Source organism: Panthera uncia, chromosome B1 (assembly GCF_023721935.1).
Source record: "Panthera uncia isolate 11264 chromosome B1, Puncia_PCG_1.0, whole genome shotgun sequence".
NCBI classification, from domain to species: Eukaryota; Metazoa; Chordata; class Mammalia; order Carnivora; family Felidae; genus Panthera; species Panthera uncia.
The window spans coordinates 54,270,763-54,289,321 of record NC_064811.1 but is presented as its reverse complement, the minus strand read 5'-3'; the positions used below and the strand labels follow the sequence as shown (position 1 = coordinate 54,289,321).

The 18,559-nt window shown below is 37.2% G+C and overlaps 1 protein-coding gene and 1 pseudogene across 1 annotated transcript in view; both read left to right on the top strand.

The window, feature by feature from the left end:
- Nucleotides 1-289: 289 nt before the first annotated feature.
- Nucleotides 290-402, top strand: LOC125924200 (uncharacterized; annotated as a pseudogene).
- Nucleotides 403-1,995: 1,593 nt separating this feature from the next.
- The window catches only part of LOC125922357 (transmembrane protease serine 11A-like), a 52,687-nt gene continuing 36,123 nt past the window's right edge, over nucleotides 1,996-18,559 (top strand). The window contains exons 1-3 of the mRNA XM_049630020.1: nucleotides 1,996-2,003; nucleotides 15,662-15,783; nucleotides 18,293-18,411. Coding sequence (XP_049485977.1) covers nucleotides 1,996-2,003; nucleotides 15,662-15,783; nucleotides 18,293-18,411 — 249 coding nt within the window. The remainder of the gene's footprint in view (nucleotides 2,004-15,661; nucleotides 15,784-18,292; nucleotides 18,412-18,559) is intronic.

Here is an 18,559-nt window from a genome sequence, read left to right as displayed (position 1 = left end):
GCCCCTCCCCCATTCATGCTCTGTCTCTCTCTGTCTCAAAAATAAATAAACGTTAAAAAAAAATTTTAAATTAAAAAAAAACAATATTCCATTCTAAGTCCATGCCACTGTTGACTATTCCATGGAACCCTGTGTCAGAGAAACAGCAGGGAAAAGATGGAAAGGAAGAATGTAACTACGTGTGCTCCTTGTATAGCTCAACATAATGAGCTTCACTAAGTGTTTCTCTGTTAAATAGGAAGAAAATATATGCAAATAAACTAAGATCTTAATATTAAAAGTTAATAATATCGCTTCTTGGCCTTTTGGCTAAGATCAAGTGTAATATTAAAAGTTAATATTTTCGTAGTGCTTCCATTGCACAAGGTACTACTCTAAGTATTTTACATATATTGACACATTTACATTTCTAAAAACCTTAAAAGGTAGTCATTAGTATTATTCCTATTTTATAGATAGAAACTTCTAACATTTGAACCCCACATCTAATTCTAGAGTCTATGCACTTAAAGCATTCTACAGTACTAAGATTCTTTTGAATGGTACTTTCCTTAAGTGTTAGAAGCAATGACCATTAAATTTTCATTTAAAGTAGGGTTTCCTTTTTTTTTTTTAAACGTTTATTTATTTTTGAGACAGAGAGAGACAGAGCATGAACGGGGAGGGTCAGAGAGAGGGAGACACAGAATCTGAAACAGGCTCCAGGCTCTGAGCTGTCAGCACAGAGCCCGGCGCGGGGCTCGAACTCACGGACCGCGAGATCATGACCTGAGCCGAAGTCGGCCGCTTAACCAACTGAGCCACCCAGGCGCCCCAAGTAGGGTTTCCTTTTAAATGGCTATCCTTTGGTTGTGAGATTATAATCAAGGCTAAACACTAAGTATATTCATATTGCATGTAGCTGTTAAAAAAGATAAGGTAAATCCATTTCTCTCAACATAAAATAGAGTATCAAGGGAAGAAAAACCAAACTGCACAAGGAAGTATATAATACTGTTCGATCAATACTCATATATATTTTTCTATGGGTATACGTGCATGTGTCTGTTTGTGTGTAAATGCTTAGTATATTCTGTAAGAAAATGGACCTTAATAACATTAGTTGCTTCTAAGGAGAAGGAAAGGCACCATGACCACAACATGGTGAAACAGCTTCAGCCTCATTTCTAATGTTTCAGTATACACAAAAAGCAGGTATTCATGTCTGATTGAAAATTTATTGAAAATATTGTTTACTTATATTCTTTGTTTTCTTCACGTTGATAAATGTCTCTCTCTTGCGCTCTCTCTCTCTATATATATATGTATATATATATACATGTATAGAAAATATATTTGTAATTCATATTACATAAATATAAATTATAGCATGTGTACGTATCACATTAAGCCATTTTAGGAAAAAATCTGGTTTGATATGAATTTGTTTGCACATACTCTCAGAAGTACGTATTTTTTAAAGAAAAATAATTATATATTAATAAATTCACTCTACCCCTGTCATACATGGAGATAGCTGCTATTCAACTAAAAATTAAACACTATTTCTTGAATTATATTATGAATCTAGGTTTTAAGGATACTTGATTGTTTTTATTAAGAGCTTTTGTATAAAGGTTTCTTTAAGGTATTGGTATACCTACCAATAATCTTCTTTAAATTCTTAATCCTAGTGCATTCCTAAGGTATTTCTCATTCAAATCCTCTCAACCAGTTTATCTCCCTTTAACAAAATTAGTCAATACCAAAAGAAACTATGTTGCTTTCTTATTGGGACTATGCTATCTCTGGGCTGTTTTCTTCAAGCTATCCTGCGGGTTGAGGCTCTCTGTTCAGACTTGTCTAACTAGTTTCATTTCAACTATTTGTAATTTGTTTTAATTTCTTTCAGCCATAGACCTCTAATACATCTAGAGGTGACATGCAGTTGATTAGAAAGTCAAATGAAGTCAGTGGGTGCAGAACTGCAAAACCAAATTCTTCCTCTTACAGATGATGTATCGGTAAGTTCAGTTTTGTTTAGCAAATGGCTTATTTGCTCTACCGTCTGTCAGTGTCTAGATTCCCTATTATGTCAGGGCACTGCCTGTGAGATGTCCTCAGTGCGTTCAATCTGTATGGATCTTGTGAGATTTCTGGAATTATTATAACAGTTGGATTAATTAATCTCTGTAATTGAAATCAATATCTTTTTATTAAAAATCATTCTTAGCATTATTTCATGTTGCCAGGTTCAATAGTTGGGATTTTAGAAGAAGTTAATGAAGAACTGTATTATATTATGTTCTGATTGAGTCTGGTTTGGGGACCTGTGGAAGGTGTTCCTTTGTTTTACAGAAAGCCTTCTTTAAGTAATCTGACTAAATTTATCTTCTACAGCATTTTCTGTTTTGTTGCTTTTTCTTATACCTTATAGTCAGTCCTGGAAACTAATAGGATTGGGAGGTCCATAGCTACAGAGATACCTGCCTTCTCATAGAAATCCTAGGATTCCTGTGGGAAGAAGGGAACCAGGAGACCCAAACCTGTCTATTTCCTAAAACTCTCCCATTAAATACTAAAGAAAAAAAACTGAATTCTTTCATTTTATTTCCCAAAAGGGCATTTGCCACATGCAAAGGAGAGGAAAAAATAAGATTCCTTGGAATAACTTTATATGGAATTAAAACCATGATTTTAAACATCCATGATGACAATAATACTTCACGATTGCTTTGATTTATGCCACTTTCAAAGTATTTTTACATATGCCATTCATTTAATAGGACACCCTTGTGAGATCAGAATAGGTACTGTTAACTCCCTTTTTGAAATGAGGAATTTGAGGGAAACAGAAGTTAAGGGGCTTCTTTGGATCTATGGAGCTGTATGATGACAGAGTGCAAGAGCTGCCATCTACAACTTCCAAGTCCAGTATTCCCAGACTCCCGCAGCCTGTCTGGGTGGCAAGGATTCTACCTGGGAAATTTCAGAGAGGAGATCAGCCACTAAGGAAATCAGGAAATTCAGAGATCAGCTGCTGAGTTAGTGAACTCCACTGGGCTTCCTTCCCCACTAATAAAATACACATTTGTATCAGTCCTATAGTGAATTGCTAAAGGGTCTCGGAGATCCTTGGGCAGCGTCTACAAGGCTTCACACATAAGCAGCACTCCATAAATATTTGTTGAACAAATGAATGAGTACACAAATGGAAATGTCTAGCATAATATTTTGCTTATTCATTAAAATTCATTGAATTTGAAAATGCCTATTTCATGTTTGTGGAAGTCATGATATTGTAAAGCAGTAAGTAGTTCCAACCTTTCATATTGCACATCCCCAAAATTATTCTCTTTAAAATATCACGATTATAGACACCAAAAGTCCTCTTTTCTAATGAATATTTGTGGGTTTACAGAAAGTTTTTGGCTTCAGGGAAAAAAATTAGGAGTAATATTGGGGGTCAGTGCTATTGTTCGAGATAGCCATCACATTTGGTAAAGAAAGGAGAAGGTGGGAAACTGTATGTGTATGGTTTCTTTGAGATAACTTCATGGAACGCTCATCCGGGATTTGGAAGATTTTCAGGAGATGGCAGGTCACATTAATAGGCAGGCTTAAGGATTAAAGAAAAGCAAATGCTTAATTACTACTATGACACCCTACATTCCACGTACAGTACTTCTACAATATGTTTTATAGCCATGCTCACCATTCTTCTCTATTAACAAGAAATATAATGTGGACACCTTCTCAAAATATATTTGATCCATATCTTTGCTGTTTTTGCTACATTGAACTTTGGCTACTTCTCTATGTTTCATGACCATCTTCACTGTATTTCAGAGATAGTCCTTAGTGCTCAGACTTCACTGTGAATACCCATCTTCATTTGCCTTTAGCAATATCCATACCCCTACTCCTTCCTATACATGTATTAATTGGGTGATTCATTCACTTAAAAATCTCAATTATTTTTCATATAAAAGATAAAATATCAAATGGCTCATCATATCAACAAACAGGTTACTGTCTTGTTCCCAGAAGTCTGGCATCGTTCTCTTCTTACAGCTCATTGTTTTCAATATTGCTTATTAATAAATGTAAAAATTAGGTTCTTTCTCTTCATTATCATCCTTAAAATTTTTTTTAATGTTTATTTAATTTTGAGAGAGAGAGAGAGAGGGAGAAAGAGACAGAGTGCAAGCAGGGGAGGTGCAGAGAGAGAGAGGGAGACACAGAATCTAAAGCAGGCTCCAGGCTCTGAGCTGTCAGCACAGAGCCCAACACGAGGCTCAAACTCTCATGAACCCTAAGATTATGACCTGAGCTGAAGTCAGATGTTTAACTGACTGAGCCACCCAGGCGCCCCTTCATTATCATCTTTTAGAGAAAAAGGTAGTCCTGGGCAAATCTTTATAAATATTGATGATTTAAAGTTTAATTTCATTTTGAATACTCATGTCAATCAACTTGTTAATTTGCCAAATTTATTCTCTTATTTATTCAAAAACTATATCTTCAGGGTTAAAACCAAAATAACAAAACCTTCATGTTACTTACTGATTACTAAATTGTGTGTAAATTAGTAACTAAATTTTACTGTTTTGTTAGTTTTCAACTACTCATAGTGCCATATGCATGCTATATTATATTAGTTCATTCATTCTCACAATCCTACAATTAGATGCCATTATTATCTCCACTGTATAGATAAAAGTTAACTGGCCCTACATTACAGGCTAAGAGAGCCAGAATCTGAACTTAACTATTAGGATATCCTGCTTTTCTTTCTTTGATAACTTTCAAGAGAAAACAACTTTTTGTTTTTTCATACAAAAACTGAGTAAGAGGGGTGCCTGGGTGGCTCAGTTGGTTAAATGTCTGACTTCAGCTCAGGCCATGATCTCACAGTTCATGAGTTTGAGACCCTCATTGGGCTCTGTGCTGACAGCTCAGAGCCTGGAGCCTGCTTCAATTTCCCTGTGTGTATGTGTGTGTGTGTGTGTGTGTGTGTGTCTATCTCTGCCCCTCCCCCACTTGCTCTGTCTCTCTCAAAAAGAAACATTAAAAAAAATTTTTTTAAACTGAGTATGAAATTCATAGTGCTAAAAATGATTCACTGAGTTGGGTTTTTTCTGTAGTCAATAAATTGAAATATGTGTTCATATCATCAAGATTAAAGGCTAGTATCTTTGTTTTGCTTTCCTACTTTTACACTTGTGTGGCATATAGGGAATAATATACTTATGGATAAAAATAGGCATTCTGGCAGATATGTATATAAAGTACTTGGAAACCAAGATGTTAAGAATTTATGATCAGGTAAGTGTAGAAATCCTTACTGGGTGGTAGTTTATTTGTAATTATTATAATAACATCTGCCATTTAGTATCTATTTACAAAATGTGAATCATTTTGCATACATTGTCTCATTCATTATTTACAGTCCTCATACAAGTTAGCCTATTTTAAAGGAAAAAAAAAAAGCTACCCAAGATCAGAGTTAGTGACTTTAACTCAAGCTGTACACGCCATCCTATATTCCCAATTCATTAACAGCTGGGGCTGTGAAACATCTTGGGCAATGACAAGAAACTGACCTACTGGGGATATAGAAATAAGATAGGCAACATTTGAATAATATACTATGAAAGGCTTCACGTTCATTATCACAGTGGTCTGGTTACAAATGGGACAGACAGCCTTAAAGTCAGACAGTTAAGGACTTCCTTTCCCTTATCTCTGGTACCTGTGTTGTTTGCCTCTCTGATTCTTAGTTTCCTCATTAGTGAGTCGGTGATAAGGTAACAAGGCCTACTCCACAAAGCTGTGTCAACAATTACATGAGATAAGTCACATGAAAACTCCTGAGCCAGAGTAGGAATTTGATATGTGCTAGAGCCTTTCATTTACTCACTTTATTGCCTCACATCTCTGGGTGGTATTTATTATCACCACTTTACAAGTGGAAAAACTGAAATTCAGAGAGGTTTCAAAAACATCTCAAGATATATGTCAAAAAATTAAATGCAAGGACTGAGGCCAAAGTCTTCTGATCCTAAAAGGCAGAGGATGCCTGGAGAGGATTTGTCTGGGCAGGTAAAGACTTAAAGGAAATGTTTTAAATATTTTTCTCAGAAAAACTCCCTGTGTTTTCCTTTACTAAACCACTAAACTCCTTTCCTACGTCACTACTCATACTTATGATACCAGCTGTGTCGGTTTTTGTCAAAGCAATTCTCCAACATCAGCTGGGTATCAATTCAATTTTGACATTAACTGGAGTTAGCACAGACCCCACAGGTTAAGGGCTTGGTCCATAAGACTTCCCCTGGCCCCATTTCAGACAGAAATCCCAAGTCCAGGTTGTTGTTACCTGTGTTCTTAACGACTGGCTATAAATTGGAGCTTCCCACAACTCCCTCCTTTATTTTAATATGCTAGGGTGGCTCACAGAATTCAAGAAAACAGTTTACCTAGTAGATTATCAACTTATTCCAAATTATATTAAAGGATATGAATGAACAGCCAAATGAAGAGATACATATGATGAGGTTCAGAAGGGTCCCCAGTACAGGAGATTTTGTCCTTGTAGAGTTGGTGGTATACCACCCTCCCAGGACAGAGATGCCCAGCACCAACTCAGAAGCTCTCCGAACCCCATACTATTGGGATTTTCATGGAGGCTTCATTGCATAGACATGATAAATTCTGAATGCAATCTTCAGCTTCCAGAGGTTTATATGGAGGTTTATATGGAGGGGTTGGTTGGGGGGGAGAAGGGGAATGAAGCTGAAATTCCAAGCTTGTAACTATAGCTTGGTCTTTCTGGTGACTAGTCCCTATCCTGAAGCTATGTAGGAGCCCACCCAGAGTTACCCCATTGGAACAAAAGACATTGCTATCACCCAGGAAATTCCAAGGGATCTAAGAGCTCTGTGTCAGGAACCAAGGTTAAAGACCAAACAGAACAAATGATGTTCCTGGTGCTCTTATCACTTAGGAAATTATAAGGGATTTAGGAACTCTGTGCCAAGAACTGGGACCAGAGATCAATATATACTTTTTCTATTATATCAAAATTTTTAATGCTCATTTTTGTTACTTTAATGGAAATTTATTATTTGTGTAATTTTAAATATTTATAGAAAAGAAGTTTATAATACTTCATTATTTTCAATCACATGGCACAGATTGAGACAAAAACACTATGGGTTGTACCATGAACTACATAAGGGTAGAATCCATGTTTTATTCATCCATGCCTTTCTAAGCCTTGAATGATGCCTTAAAACAAAATAGAGGCTCAATAAAATATTGTGAAAAAAGAAAGATGGGTGGATAGGTGGACAGATGGACGGATAGTTGAATAGACAGACAAACAAAAGGACAAAGGAGGAATAACACTGTAATAGCTAATCAATTCTTAGAAGTAGTTTGTTAGGGCATATTTATGGTATACAGGCTCTGACCAAGGCATTTGAATACAACTTATTTTTCACACATGCATAGCATCCCAGTGTGGACCTTCACCTCTTATCTGATACACATTTTACAAACGTTAATACGTGGGACTGCATCTTATGCCAAAACATGTCAGGACTATACCAAACACACACATATAATGCACACAAACACACGTGCACATACACCACATAATGTTTGGTGCTATCTTTTCTATAAAGTATAACATTCCATAATAAGTTTCTGTTTTGTTACTCAATCCCTTGTTCCCACATTAATATTGTACTTATAAAACAGCATCTGCATTTTATTGTCACTCTTGGCCAGCCACAGTGGAACATATTTTTTGTGGATTAATACTGCATTAAAAATATCTGGGGTATTTACTAATACCCCTCGTATATAAGGTCTTTCCTGTAGGGCCACTCCAAGATGATCCTAAAATCTAAAATACTACTGGTCTCAATTACCTACCATAAAATTCTCATAGTAAAATGCCCATTGTCTCAGCATGGCTGATTTCTATCAAGTGTGTAATAATAATAACAACAACAATAGTGATACTAATTCACATTTATATAGTATTTACTATGGGCTGGTCACTTTACCTGAATTAATGTACTTAGTGCTTATATAAATCCAATGAGGTAGGTATTAATTTCATTTCCATTTTCCAAATGGGAAGACTAAAACACAAAAGGGCCAAATACCTTGCTTCATATTGCAGAGCCACCAAATGACAGAGCTAGGACGTGAGCTCAGGTAGTCTGGCTCCAGAGACTGGTTTCTTATCATTTAATGCTATACCACTCTCAATTAGAAGTTAGTTCAATGATGGTGCATTAATTTAAACTAACATGTGACTGTGCTCTGCCCCTAATCCAAAGTCTAAGTTCAAAACTATTTAAGAAAGGCTTTGCAGCTATAAGCTAGCACCATGAACCTTCATTTTGCTGTTATCTGAAGATGGAAGGGAGTTAAATGCCTAACCTCTCAGAATACAGCCAAGAAATCCCTCTTACTAAATCAAGACAGAACGATCTAGAAGGGACAAGAATCTGAAATTGATTTCACTCATTAGGGTTGGGTAGTTGCTAAAGACAGAGCTACAAGGCTTTAGAGTAAATCCAGCTTAGCAAGCCAGACATGACTAAGCAGTGAGTAACTGTGCAGGGAAGTGGCAGGAGGTGGGAGTTTCCCTCCATGGGGATGAAGTATCCTCGGGGAATCTAGGAAAGGTGTTCTCAATCCCCTTTAGCTTATGCTTTCCTCTTACAGCCTTAAAATTCTCATTCATGCTCCTTTTTTGCCCCTGTGCCCAATTTCCATCCCTGGGACCAGAGTAAAGACATTTCCTTAGATAGGTGAAGAAATAGTCTTCTCTTTTCTGGGTCCTAATTTTCCTTCCCTGAGACCTCTGAATTCAGCTCAGCTTGAATAATTTCAACATTTTCCACAAAAACTTTTCTTTGCTCTGGACTCACAATGGTATTTTATTCAATTCTGCCCCTCGCCCCATTGTCCCTCCCATATCTGGGAGTTAAACACTGAAGGAATATAAAAGGTTTTCTTCGTTTCTTCTTTTTTAACCTCCTGACAAGCATTCCATGGAGCATCACAGTGGCATAAATATATCTAGAGCTATGTTTTCAAAGCTGTGTTCTGTAGAACATCAGAATCCCACAGGATAGGAGTAGATATGGTGTTTTTTAAAAAAACGTGTATTTGAGGGGCACCTGGGTGACTCAGTCAGTTGAGTGGCCGACTTCAACTCAGGTCATGATATCCTGGTTTGTGAGTTTGAGCTCCACATCAGGCTCACTGCTGTCAGCCTGTCAGCTCATAGCCTGCTTAGGATCCTCTGTCCTCCTCTCTCTGTCCCTCCCCTACTTGCACCCTCCCAAAAATAAATATTGAAAAGGAAAGAAAGAAAGAAAGAAAGAAAGAAAGAAAGAAAGAAAGAAAGAAAATGTAATTTAAAAAACATTTATTTCAGTCCAATTCAATAAATAGTATTCAAGATTCTGCTAAGAATCAGATAATGTATGAGTCACTGGGGTTGTATCAGTGAAAAGAATATATACAAAACCAAGACAGAAATATTGTTCACATTTACTTCCACTTAAAACCAGATTTTGAGACTTCTAGAAGTGAGGATCCTCTCTAATTTTATTTAACCCATTTTTTCCAAACCTGTTTGAATATGGAAAACCTTTCCCCCACCACCTGGAACATTTTTGGAGAAATGTCTCAATGCTGTATATGATGTTTTCACTATCTTCAAGATCTTGCACACTTTGGGGTAAGAGGATATTTATACACATTTCAAGAAATAAAATATATAGAGAACTTGTAGCAGTATGAAACAAAGTGTCAAATTAGATAAAAGCCTTCAAAGTTTACAGATAACCCCCAATATGGTTATCATTCTATCAGCCCTACCTCCCCTCTGCCCACTCCAGGTGACCTCTGCCACTGTTATAGGAGATTCTACGGGGAGGGAGAGAAGCGAATCCTAACTTTTTCAGAGTTCATCAAAGTGTAAAGCCAATAGAAAGGAAAATGTGAAAGCAAAATTAATTTCAGACTTAACCACAATGAGGATGGGTGGCCTCTCTGATCAAACAACCTCTACTTTCACTTCCTAAAACTCTTCACTTGCCTTTCATGCTGCTTGAAATACCACCCATTATTCATCTGAGTTCATAGGAAGCCTGTTCTAAAAAAACGTAAAAATCACTCTCAGAAAGAAGTTTGATATCACAGAGAAAAATGGGCTTTTGAGTCACAGAAGTCCAAGTTAGGTTCTAGTTCTGCATACTGGCTTCATGAATGGAGCACGTTAGTCACCTGTGAAGCAAAGATACATAATTCTACTGACAAGCATGTTTGGAGGATTGGAGGATGAGATAAGACCATATACCAACCAACAACTCCTACAAAGTCAGCATTTACTACATAGTAGCTCTTATTGTCACTCTTAGTATTAAATGGTCACCCTAAAATAGCCACTGTGGAAGACAGTATGGAGGTTCCTTAAATACAAGCATCCTATGATCCAATAATTCCACTATAGGATATTTACCCAAAACATACAAAAACACTAAATTCAAAGGGATACATGCACCTCTATGTTTACTGCAGCATTATTTACAATAGACAAATTATGTAAGTGGCCCAAGTGTCCTTTGATAGATGAAAAGATAAAGAAGAGGTGGGGGTGCCTGGGTGGCTCTGCCAGTTAAGTGTCCAACTATTGATTTTGGCTCAGGTCATGATCTCACAGTTAGTGAAATTGAGCTCCATGTCAGGTTCCACACTGACAGCCTGGAGCCTGTTTGGGATTCTGTCTCCCTCTCTCTCTGCCCCTCCCTTGCTCTCTCTTTCTCTCTCTCTCTCTTTCTCTTTCTTTCAAAATAAATAAACTTTAAAAATAAAAAAAGAGGTGGTATACACACACACACACACACACACACACACACACACACACACACACAATGGTATATTATTCCACCATAGAAAAGAATGAAAACTTGCCATTTGCAACAAGTATGGAGCTAGAAAGTATCATGCTAAGCAAAATAAGTCAGAGAAGGACAAATACCATACAATTTCATTCATATGTGGAATTTAAGAAACGAAAGAGGAAAAAAGAGAGACAGATAAACCAAGAAACAGACTTTTAACTATAGAGAACAAACTGCTGGTTACCAGAGAGGAGATGGGTGGGGGATGGGTGAACAGGTGAAGGGGATTGAGCACATTTACCATGATAAGCACTTAGTAATGTGGAAGTGCTGAATTACTACATACTATGCCTGAAACTAATATACCACTATATGTTAATTATACTGGAACTATAATAAAACACTTAATTAAAAAATTAAATTAAATTAAATAATTAAACAAAAGAGTCCCAGAGTACCCAAACAGATATTCACATGTCAGAGTATATTAGGTTACCACAAAATGTTGCTCTTCTGTAGCAAACATCTGACTTGAGTGACTCAAAGGAAATGATGATTTTCATTGGTAGAAAGAGAATTTGGCACTTTGGCTCTAGAACAACTTTCCTCCAGGGATGGGCACCATGCTAGGGAAAGAAGAGCAAAGTTTTTTGCACCAAATGCCTTCTAGGAATTTGATGCACTTAACACCTTTGTTCAGTTACATTAGAAGTTCAGTAAACTTGTAGGTGGCCTGGGAAGCTAACCAATAATTTATTTTTAAATAAGATTGCATGTTTTAAACTTCAAGAAACTATCTTTATGAAGATTTATGGGAACATAATCTGTCTGCAAATTGGCATTTGAATACTATTCACATGCATTTACGTTTGTATAATGATAACATGCATCTACAAGAAAACAGAAGACTGATCCTGAAAATAGAAAAATTTAGAGTTTATAGATAAAACGATAATGGGCATGTGGTTGACTGTAGAGCAAGCCTAAGTTGCTGCCTTCAGGGAAGGCCTTTCTAGAAAAAGGAAAATCCATGTGGATAAAGAGGTCTATTATGTCTTTTGCTGACTCAAACCTCTTTGAACTCACACATATAAAAGTCCTCAGCTTAGAGTCTGGTTACTGAAGAATACCCCAACTCAGATCATTAACAGTTCAGACTGCCCTATATATTCCTCAAGATGTGTATTTTTCAGTCTGAAAAACTGCAGAAAGCAAAGTCACAAAATTATTCACATTATCACCATGTTTTCATTGACATCTTTGGAAAAATGATGTCATGCATATGCCCTTTTAAACACTGAATACTCAAACTTAATGAAAGTAAATGAATATGATAAATTGGATTTAATACAGATTATAAATTGTGTTACTCTGAATTAAGTATCATCTGTACTTGCCCTTTCCTTTAAGGAATGCAGAATGCCAAATAGGTCTTAAACAGGGATTACTTTTAGCTGCCTTCCCATTTCAAGTTCCAAGAGTTTATTTTGTATTCCCCCAAAATTTTAGTTGAATAAAATATACCTTAGTCTTCTCCTAATTGTACATTCAACATAGAAATTTCCTTTTAATGAAATAGTTTTCTACAACCTCCACAAAAATTAGAAATTTTAAATATCACATGCTTTCTCTGAAGGCTATAGAGATTTCTGTCCATTTTCATGAAAGTTATATTTCCAGCTATGATAAAAAAAATTTTAAATGACCTCTAAGATTCCCATCCCTCAGTGTGCACACTCCTGGACACTCAAACACTAATTTAGGTGCTGCCGTGAGGGAATTTTGCAGATATAATTAAGGTCTCAAATCAGTTGGCTTTAAGATAGGGAAATTGTCCTTGGTGGACCTACTCTAATCAGGTGACACCTTTGAAAAGGACTAGGCTCTACCTGGAGAGATATTCAGGATGTAAGAGATTTGTTGGGAGGGTGATTCTCCATTGCTGGCTGTAGAGATGGAATGGGCCACATGCAAAGAATGTGGTGGAATCTATGAGCTGAGAGAGAGAGGCTTGTGACAGCCAGCAAGAGAACAGGGACCCCAGTTCAACTTCAAAGAACTGAGCTATGCCTAGAACCTAAGTGAGCTTAGAAAATGATCACAAATGTCAGATGAGATAGCTGCCTCAATCAACACCTTGATTTCAACCTTGTGAGATCCTGAGCAGAAAACTCAGCCATGACATGTACAGAACCGTGAGCTAATAAGTTGGTATTGCTTTAAGCTGCTAACTTTGTGGTAATTTGTTGCACAGCAATAGAAAATTAATACATCAGTGTTTGTTTTCTGATGCAAGTAAAGCAGGAAAAAAAATGCATGGGCACAATGGTGCAGTGCATCTCTACTTACAATCAGGCTAGATTCCCAAGGCTTTACTGAGCCTATTTTTCTCCAAATCTGAAGTGATATTATGCAAATCACTAGCAGGACCTCTCCAGAATGGAAAGTCAATGATGCATATTGGCTTTCATGCATCTCTTCATATTATCATATTATTCATAAAAGTTGATACTGAGTTGACAGTTTATTCATACAGGATTAAATAGCTGCAGATTTAGACTATGGCTCCTGCAGCTTTTGTAATGTGGCATTGTACACCTGTTATTCCCAGAGGTTCTCACAAAAGGAGAACCTAACACACCTATTTGTTGGTCGTCATTCCCCCTGCCCAGATGTTCACAGCTCCTTGTATGGGATTTGTAGATATGACTGCCACGGCACTTGAAGCAGTGGGCTATTGGTTGTTGAACAACTCCTCTTCTGAGTCCTACCATTCAGTCTATAACAGTGATCTTCCTGTCATCTACTTTCTCCATTTGCCCTATTCAGAGAAACTCTGATGAGAAGACAGATTTGAAAGCCCTTAAGTCTCCTTAAGTTCTAGCCTTCCTTCTTTGGTTCTCTTATTGATTTTGAATGTCTTGGAAACATACTAAGATTCTCTGAGAAAATGAATGGTCAAATAAATGAAGAAGGAATGAATGAGTGAATAGATGAATATATAAATAATAAATCAATTTAAGAGAATGCACTCAATGGAGTGGAAGTGTGGCACTGCGGGAAAAACAATGGTGCCCTAGGAGTTAGAAGGCATGAGTCTGAGATGACCACTAGTTCTGTTACATCAGAGGTCGTTTAATCATCTCTGGGCATAATTTTCTCACCTGGAAAATGTGTTACATTTTACTAAATAGTTTCCAAGTTATCCTTAACTTCTGAATTTAGGTTTTATTTAAAAAAATTTTTTTTAATGTTTATTTGTTATTGAGAGACAGAGAGAAACAGAGCGTGAACAGGGGAGGGACAGAGAGAGAGGGAGACACAGAATCCAAAGGAGGCTCTGGGCTCTGAGCTGTCAGCACAGAGCCCGACACGGGGCTTGAACTCTCGAACCACGAGATCGTGACCTGAGCTGAAGTTGGTCGCCTAACCCACTGAGCCACTCAGGCACCCCTGAATTTAGGTTTTAAATCATTTAAGAGGCTAAATAATGTTACACTCCACAGAGCTTCTGTTTGTTGTTATATTCTGGCACCTTAATTCTTGTCCATTGGAAGACACACTGCCTCTCCACAGCCAGCTGTCTAGATTCTTTTTAATCAGCCAATGCATACATTGTCAATATTTTCTATACCCAACAGAATTCAAGCCTCTCAAGCTCCACTAGGTTTATTGGGTAAATGTATTGCTTATGCCAAAGCTATTATCTTCTTAATTATTTAGGTCCATATGACTTGTATCTTTTATGCTTTCATTTACATATAAAATATGTCTATATTCAAAAGAAAAATTTCTTGTAAATCAACCAATATTTATTAAAATTACACTCAGTGCAGGGGCGCCTGGGTGACTCTGTCAGTTAAGCATCTGACTTTTAATTTCAGTTCAGGCCATGACTCATTGTTTGTGAAATGGAGCTTCACATCAGGCTCTATGCTGATAGTGTGGAGCCTGCTTGGGATTTGCTCTTTCTCTCTCTCACTCACACTCTCTGTATACCTCAAAATAAATAAATAAACTTAAAAAAATTAATGAAATAAATAATATAAAAAATAAAATTACACTCAGTGCAAAGCATTGGACTAAATCTTGTAAAGGAAAAATACCTTCTGTCCCCAAAGAGGTTGGTTTAGCAACACACACCCACCCAAAGCTAAATTCTAATGAAAGAGGTAAATAAAGTTGATTATAATGGCAAGTTGTAGAGAAGGAGACTACAAAATGAGTTAGAAGACCAGGACCTTTTTAAACCATTTGACTCTAATCAAGTGTCCTCTCTCTCAGCCTCTGTTATTTCATATATAAAGCTGGCATAATATCTTCCTCTTACGGATTTGTAAAATTCCTACTCTTTACCAGGCACCTTATTAAATCTTAATGATAAAAAGATGAACAATACCAGTGTAGCTCATTGAGGAGTTCACAATTAAATTTAGATTAATATACATGCAAACAAATACTTGACACAATGTCGTTAGCACTATTGTTGATAAGAGATGTCAGGACTGACAGCACAGAGAGCCAGTGCCTCTAGAAATAGAAACCACAAGTAATATTGTACATTCCCAGATCCTGATCTTCTTAATACGTCCCTTCACCCCAAGATAACCTTGATGCATATCCAAGACAAATGTATTCTTGCTGGAAAAGGTAGACCAAAGAAACTTGCTGTTATCCAAAGGACAACCAGAAAGCTTGTAACTGTTACAATGTAAGAGTAACCTGCTGAGTTTTCCTTTTTACAGGACAGTAGGATTTGGCACCCAGAGCAGAAGTTTGAAACCATGGATGATTGCCCTTCTCATTGTGTTATTACTGACAGTGGTGGCAGTGACCATTGGTATTCTGGCCCACTTGTTAGTCTCTGGTAGGTAAAGATTGTGAATTTCACTCAGCTTGATTTCATTTTTCTGCAAACCTTCATTTGTATATATGTAAATGTAATTTTATCTAAAAGCATTTTTGTGCTTTTACCAGCATTTAGAATTTAATTTTTTTCAGTCATTTTATAAAAATAATTATTGAATGCCTATTGTATATGAGTACTTTTCTGGATGACTCAAGGTACAACATTATGTAAAGCAGAACAGTTTCCTATCTCCTTGGAGCTCACAAGCTAATATTCTTTTAAGACTACACAGACGATCAAAAATGGTAACTGAAAGAGGCGCCTGGGTGGCTCATTAGGTTGAGCAGCTGACTCCTGATTTCCCAGGGTCATGGGATCAAACCCCACGTTGAGCTCTGTGCTGAGCGTGGAGCCTGCTTAAGATTCTCCCCTCTTGGGGCAGCTGGGTGACTCAGTCGGTTATGTGTCTGACTTTAGCTCAAGTCATGATCTCACAGTTCATGGATTAGAGCCCTGCATCAGGCTCTGTGCTGACAGCTCACAGCCTGGAGCCTGTTTTGGATTCTGTGTCTCCCTCTCTCTCTGACACTCCCCTGTTTATGCTCCGTCTCTCTCTCTCTCTCTCAAAAACAAATACTTAAAAAAATTTTTAAAAAAGATTCTCCCTCTCTCTCTGCCCCTATCCCCCACTCACACACTTTCTCTCACTCTAAAAAGATTTAAAAACTAAAAAAAGTAGCAACTTAAATCTACTGGTAATCATAATAAACAACTCTAACCATTCAAGTGAGAAACTATGATAAATTAGTTATTATATTAGCTATTAAAACTGACTCATTTACTCATCATTATGTCCACCAACATTTCAAGGGCCAAAGAAAAATACATGTCCAACAAAATAATGAATTTTGAAATAATTGGTAAACTATAAATATGACAAATATTGTTACTTATTTTTAGAGAAAATTTTATCCTTTCCTAAATGATATTCACATATTTTTTAATTGCCTGATATATTTATAATCACACAAATAATGCATTTCAGAATTCTTTTTAAATATCATCTTTCTCTGCACAGACTGCAAAGCATTAACATTTGCTGACAAATCTCCACAGGGTCACTCACACAGATGTGTTTGATACAACAACTACCTCAGGCTTCTTACTTGAATGGCCTCACCTATTGTCATCTTCCTCAGACTTGGGGCGGTGGGGGGGGGGGGGGGGGGGGGGGGGGTGAAGACTCTATCATGATCATTAAAGGTTTTAAGAACACACTTCTGGGCTTTTTGTAACAACCCAGCCTGTAGTTTATGCTAATGGCAAAAGATTCTCAGGTCATCTCATTTGACTGCATACGAGCCCCTTTACTAGGAGTATAATGTTTGATAATAATATGGATTGTGCCGATGAGTATCAGGGGGACCAAAAAAAAGCACTACAAAGCCCAGAAACGTACCACCTATAAGATGTACCATTCTGAGATCCCTCTCTCTTTCCTAGGTCCATAGCTGGGAAACCCATTGTGCCCACTGTGTCCTTCCTAGGCCAGGCTCCCTAAGGAGAGATGCTATTCTGTGGCTGCTCCGTTTTTCTATTTTCAACTCTTTGTAGGGTCGCCTGGGTGGCTTAGTCAGTTAAGCATCGACTTCAGCTCAGGTCGCGATCTCATGGTTCATGGGTTTGAGCCCTGCCTTGGGCTGTGTGCTAACAGCTCAGAGCCTGGAGCCTGCTTCAGATTCTGTCTCCTTCTCCCTCTACCCCTCCCCTGCTCACGCTCTGTCTCTGTCTCTCAAAAATAAATAAATGTAAAAAAAAAATTAACTCTTCGTAAATTTCTTGCCCCCCACCCCCAGAAGGCCAGACTCCTAAGATTACTAGATTTCTTAGGAGCCCCCACTGCTCTGTTTTCTTATCTTTCCCAGCAGCCAAGCAGAGATCTGACTGATTCACCCCACTTACACACTGTTCTTATCTCCCACCTCTGACAGTTTGTTCCCTTTCTTTTCCTGTCTTTCTTACTTTGCCTGGCTCTCCCATTATAAATCAAAATTCACAAGGATGTTCATATACATCTACTTTTAGCAGAGTATAAGGTGGTATACATTTTACCTCAGCAAGACCTAATATAGGAATTAAATGTTTCAGCTTTAGAGCTAGTCTCTCTAGGTTTAAACTCAGGCCAACTCACTAGTTGTATCGCATAGAGCAAGTTACTTAACACCTCTGTGCCACACTTTCTTCACCTGTGAAATGGAGGTGACACCAATCTCAGGGAGCTAGAGTGAGAACCAAATGAATTAATACATGTAAAGTGCCCAGAACAGTGTTTGGCAATATAGTAGACACTCAATAAATTCCAGTTATTATTAACATAAAAATTAATTATCTTCATTATATTTATTAAGAAACTAAATTAGAAAAAAGTCTCAATAATAATTCAAGACTCTATACTAACGCCATTATATCTGTGCCTTAGATCCTGAAATCTAATCATGTAATTTCCTACTTTTCCTTTTTATCACAGGACAGAAAACAGAGTATTATCATGGAACATTTAAAATTTCAGATCTACAAGTCAATAGGAATTCTAGACAAAACAATACATACAACCTTAAGGACTTAAAGGAGATGAGTGAGAATTTGGTAAGTCAGATGTATTCTTTCTGTTTTAAAACAATGTTGAAGGAAGAGATTTGTGGATCATTTCCTTGAATATTTCTCAAAAGACTATTTTCAGACCACTTGCATTAAATCACCTTGAAAATTCCTAGGCCCCATCCCAGACGCACTG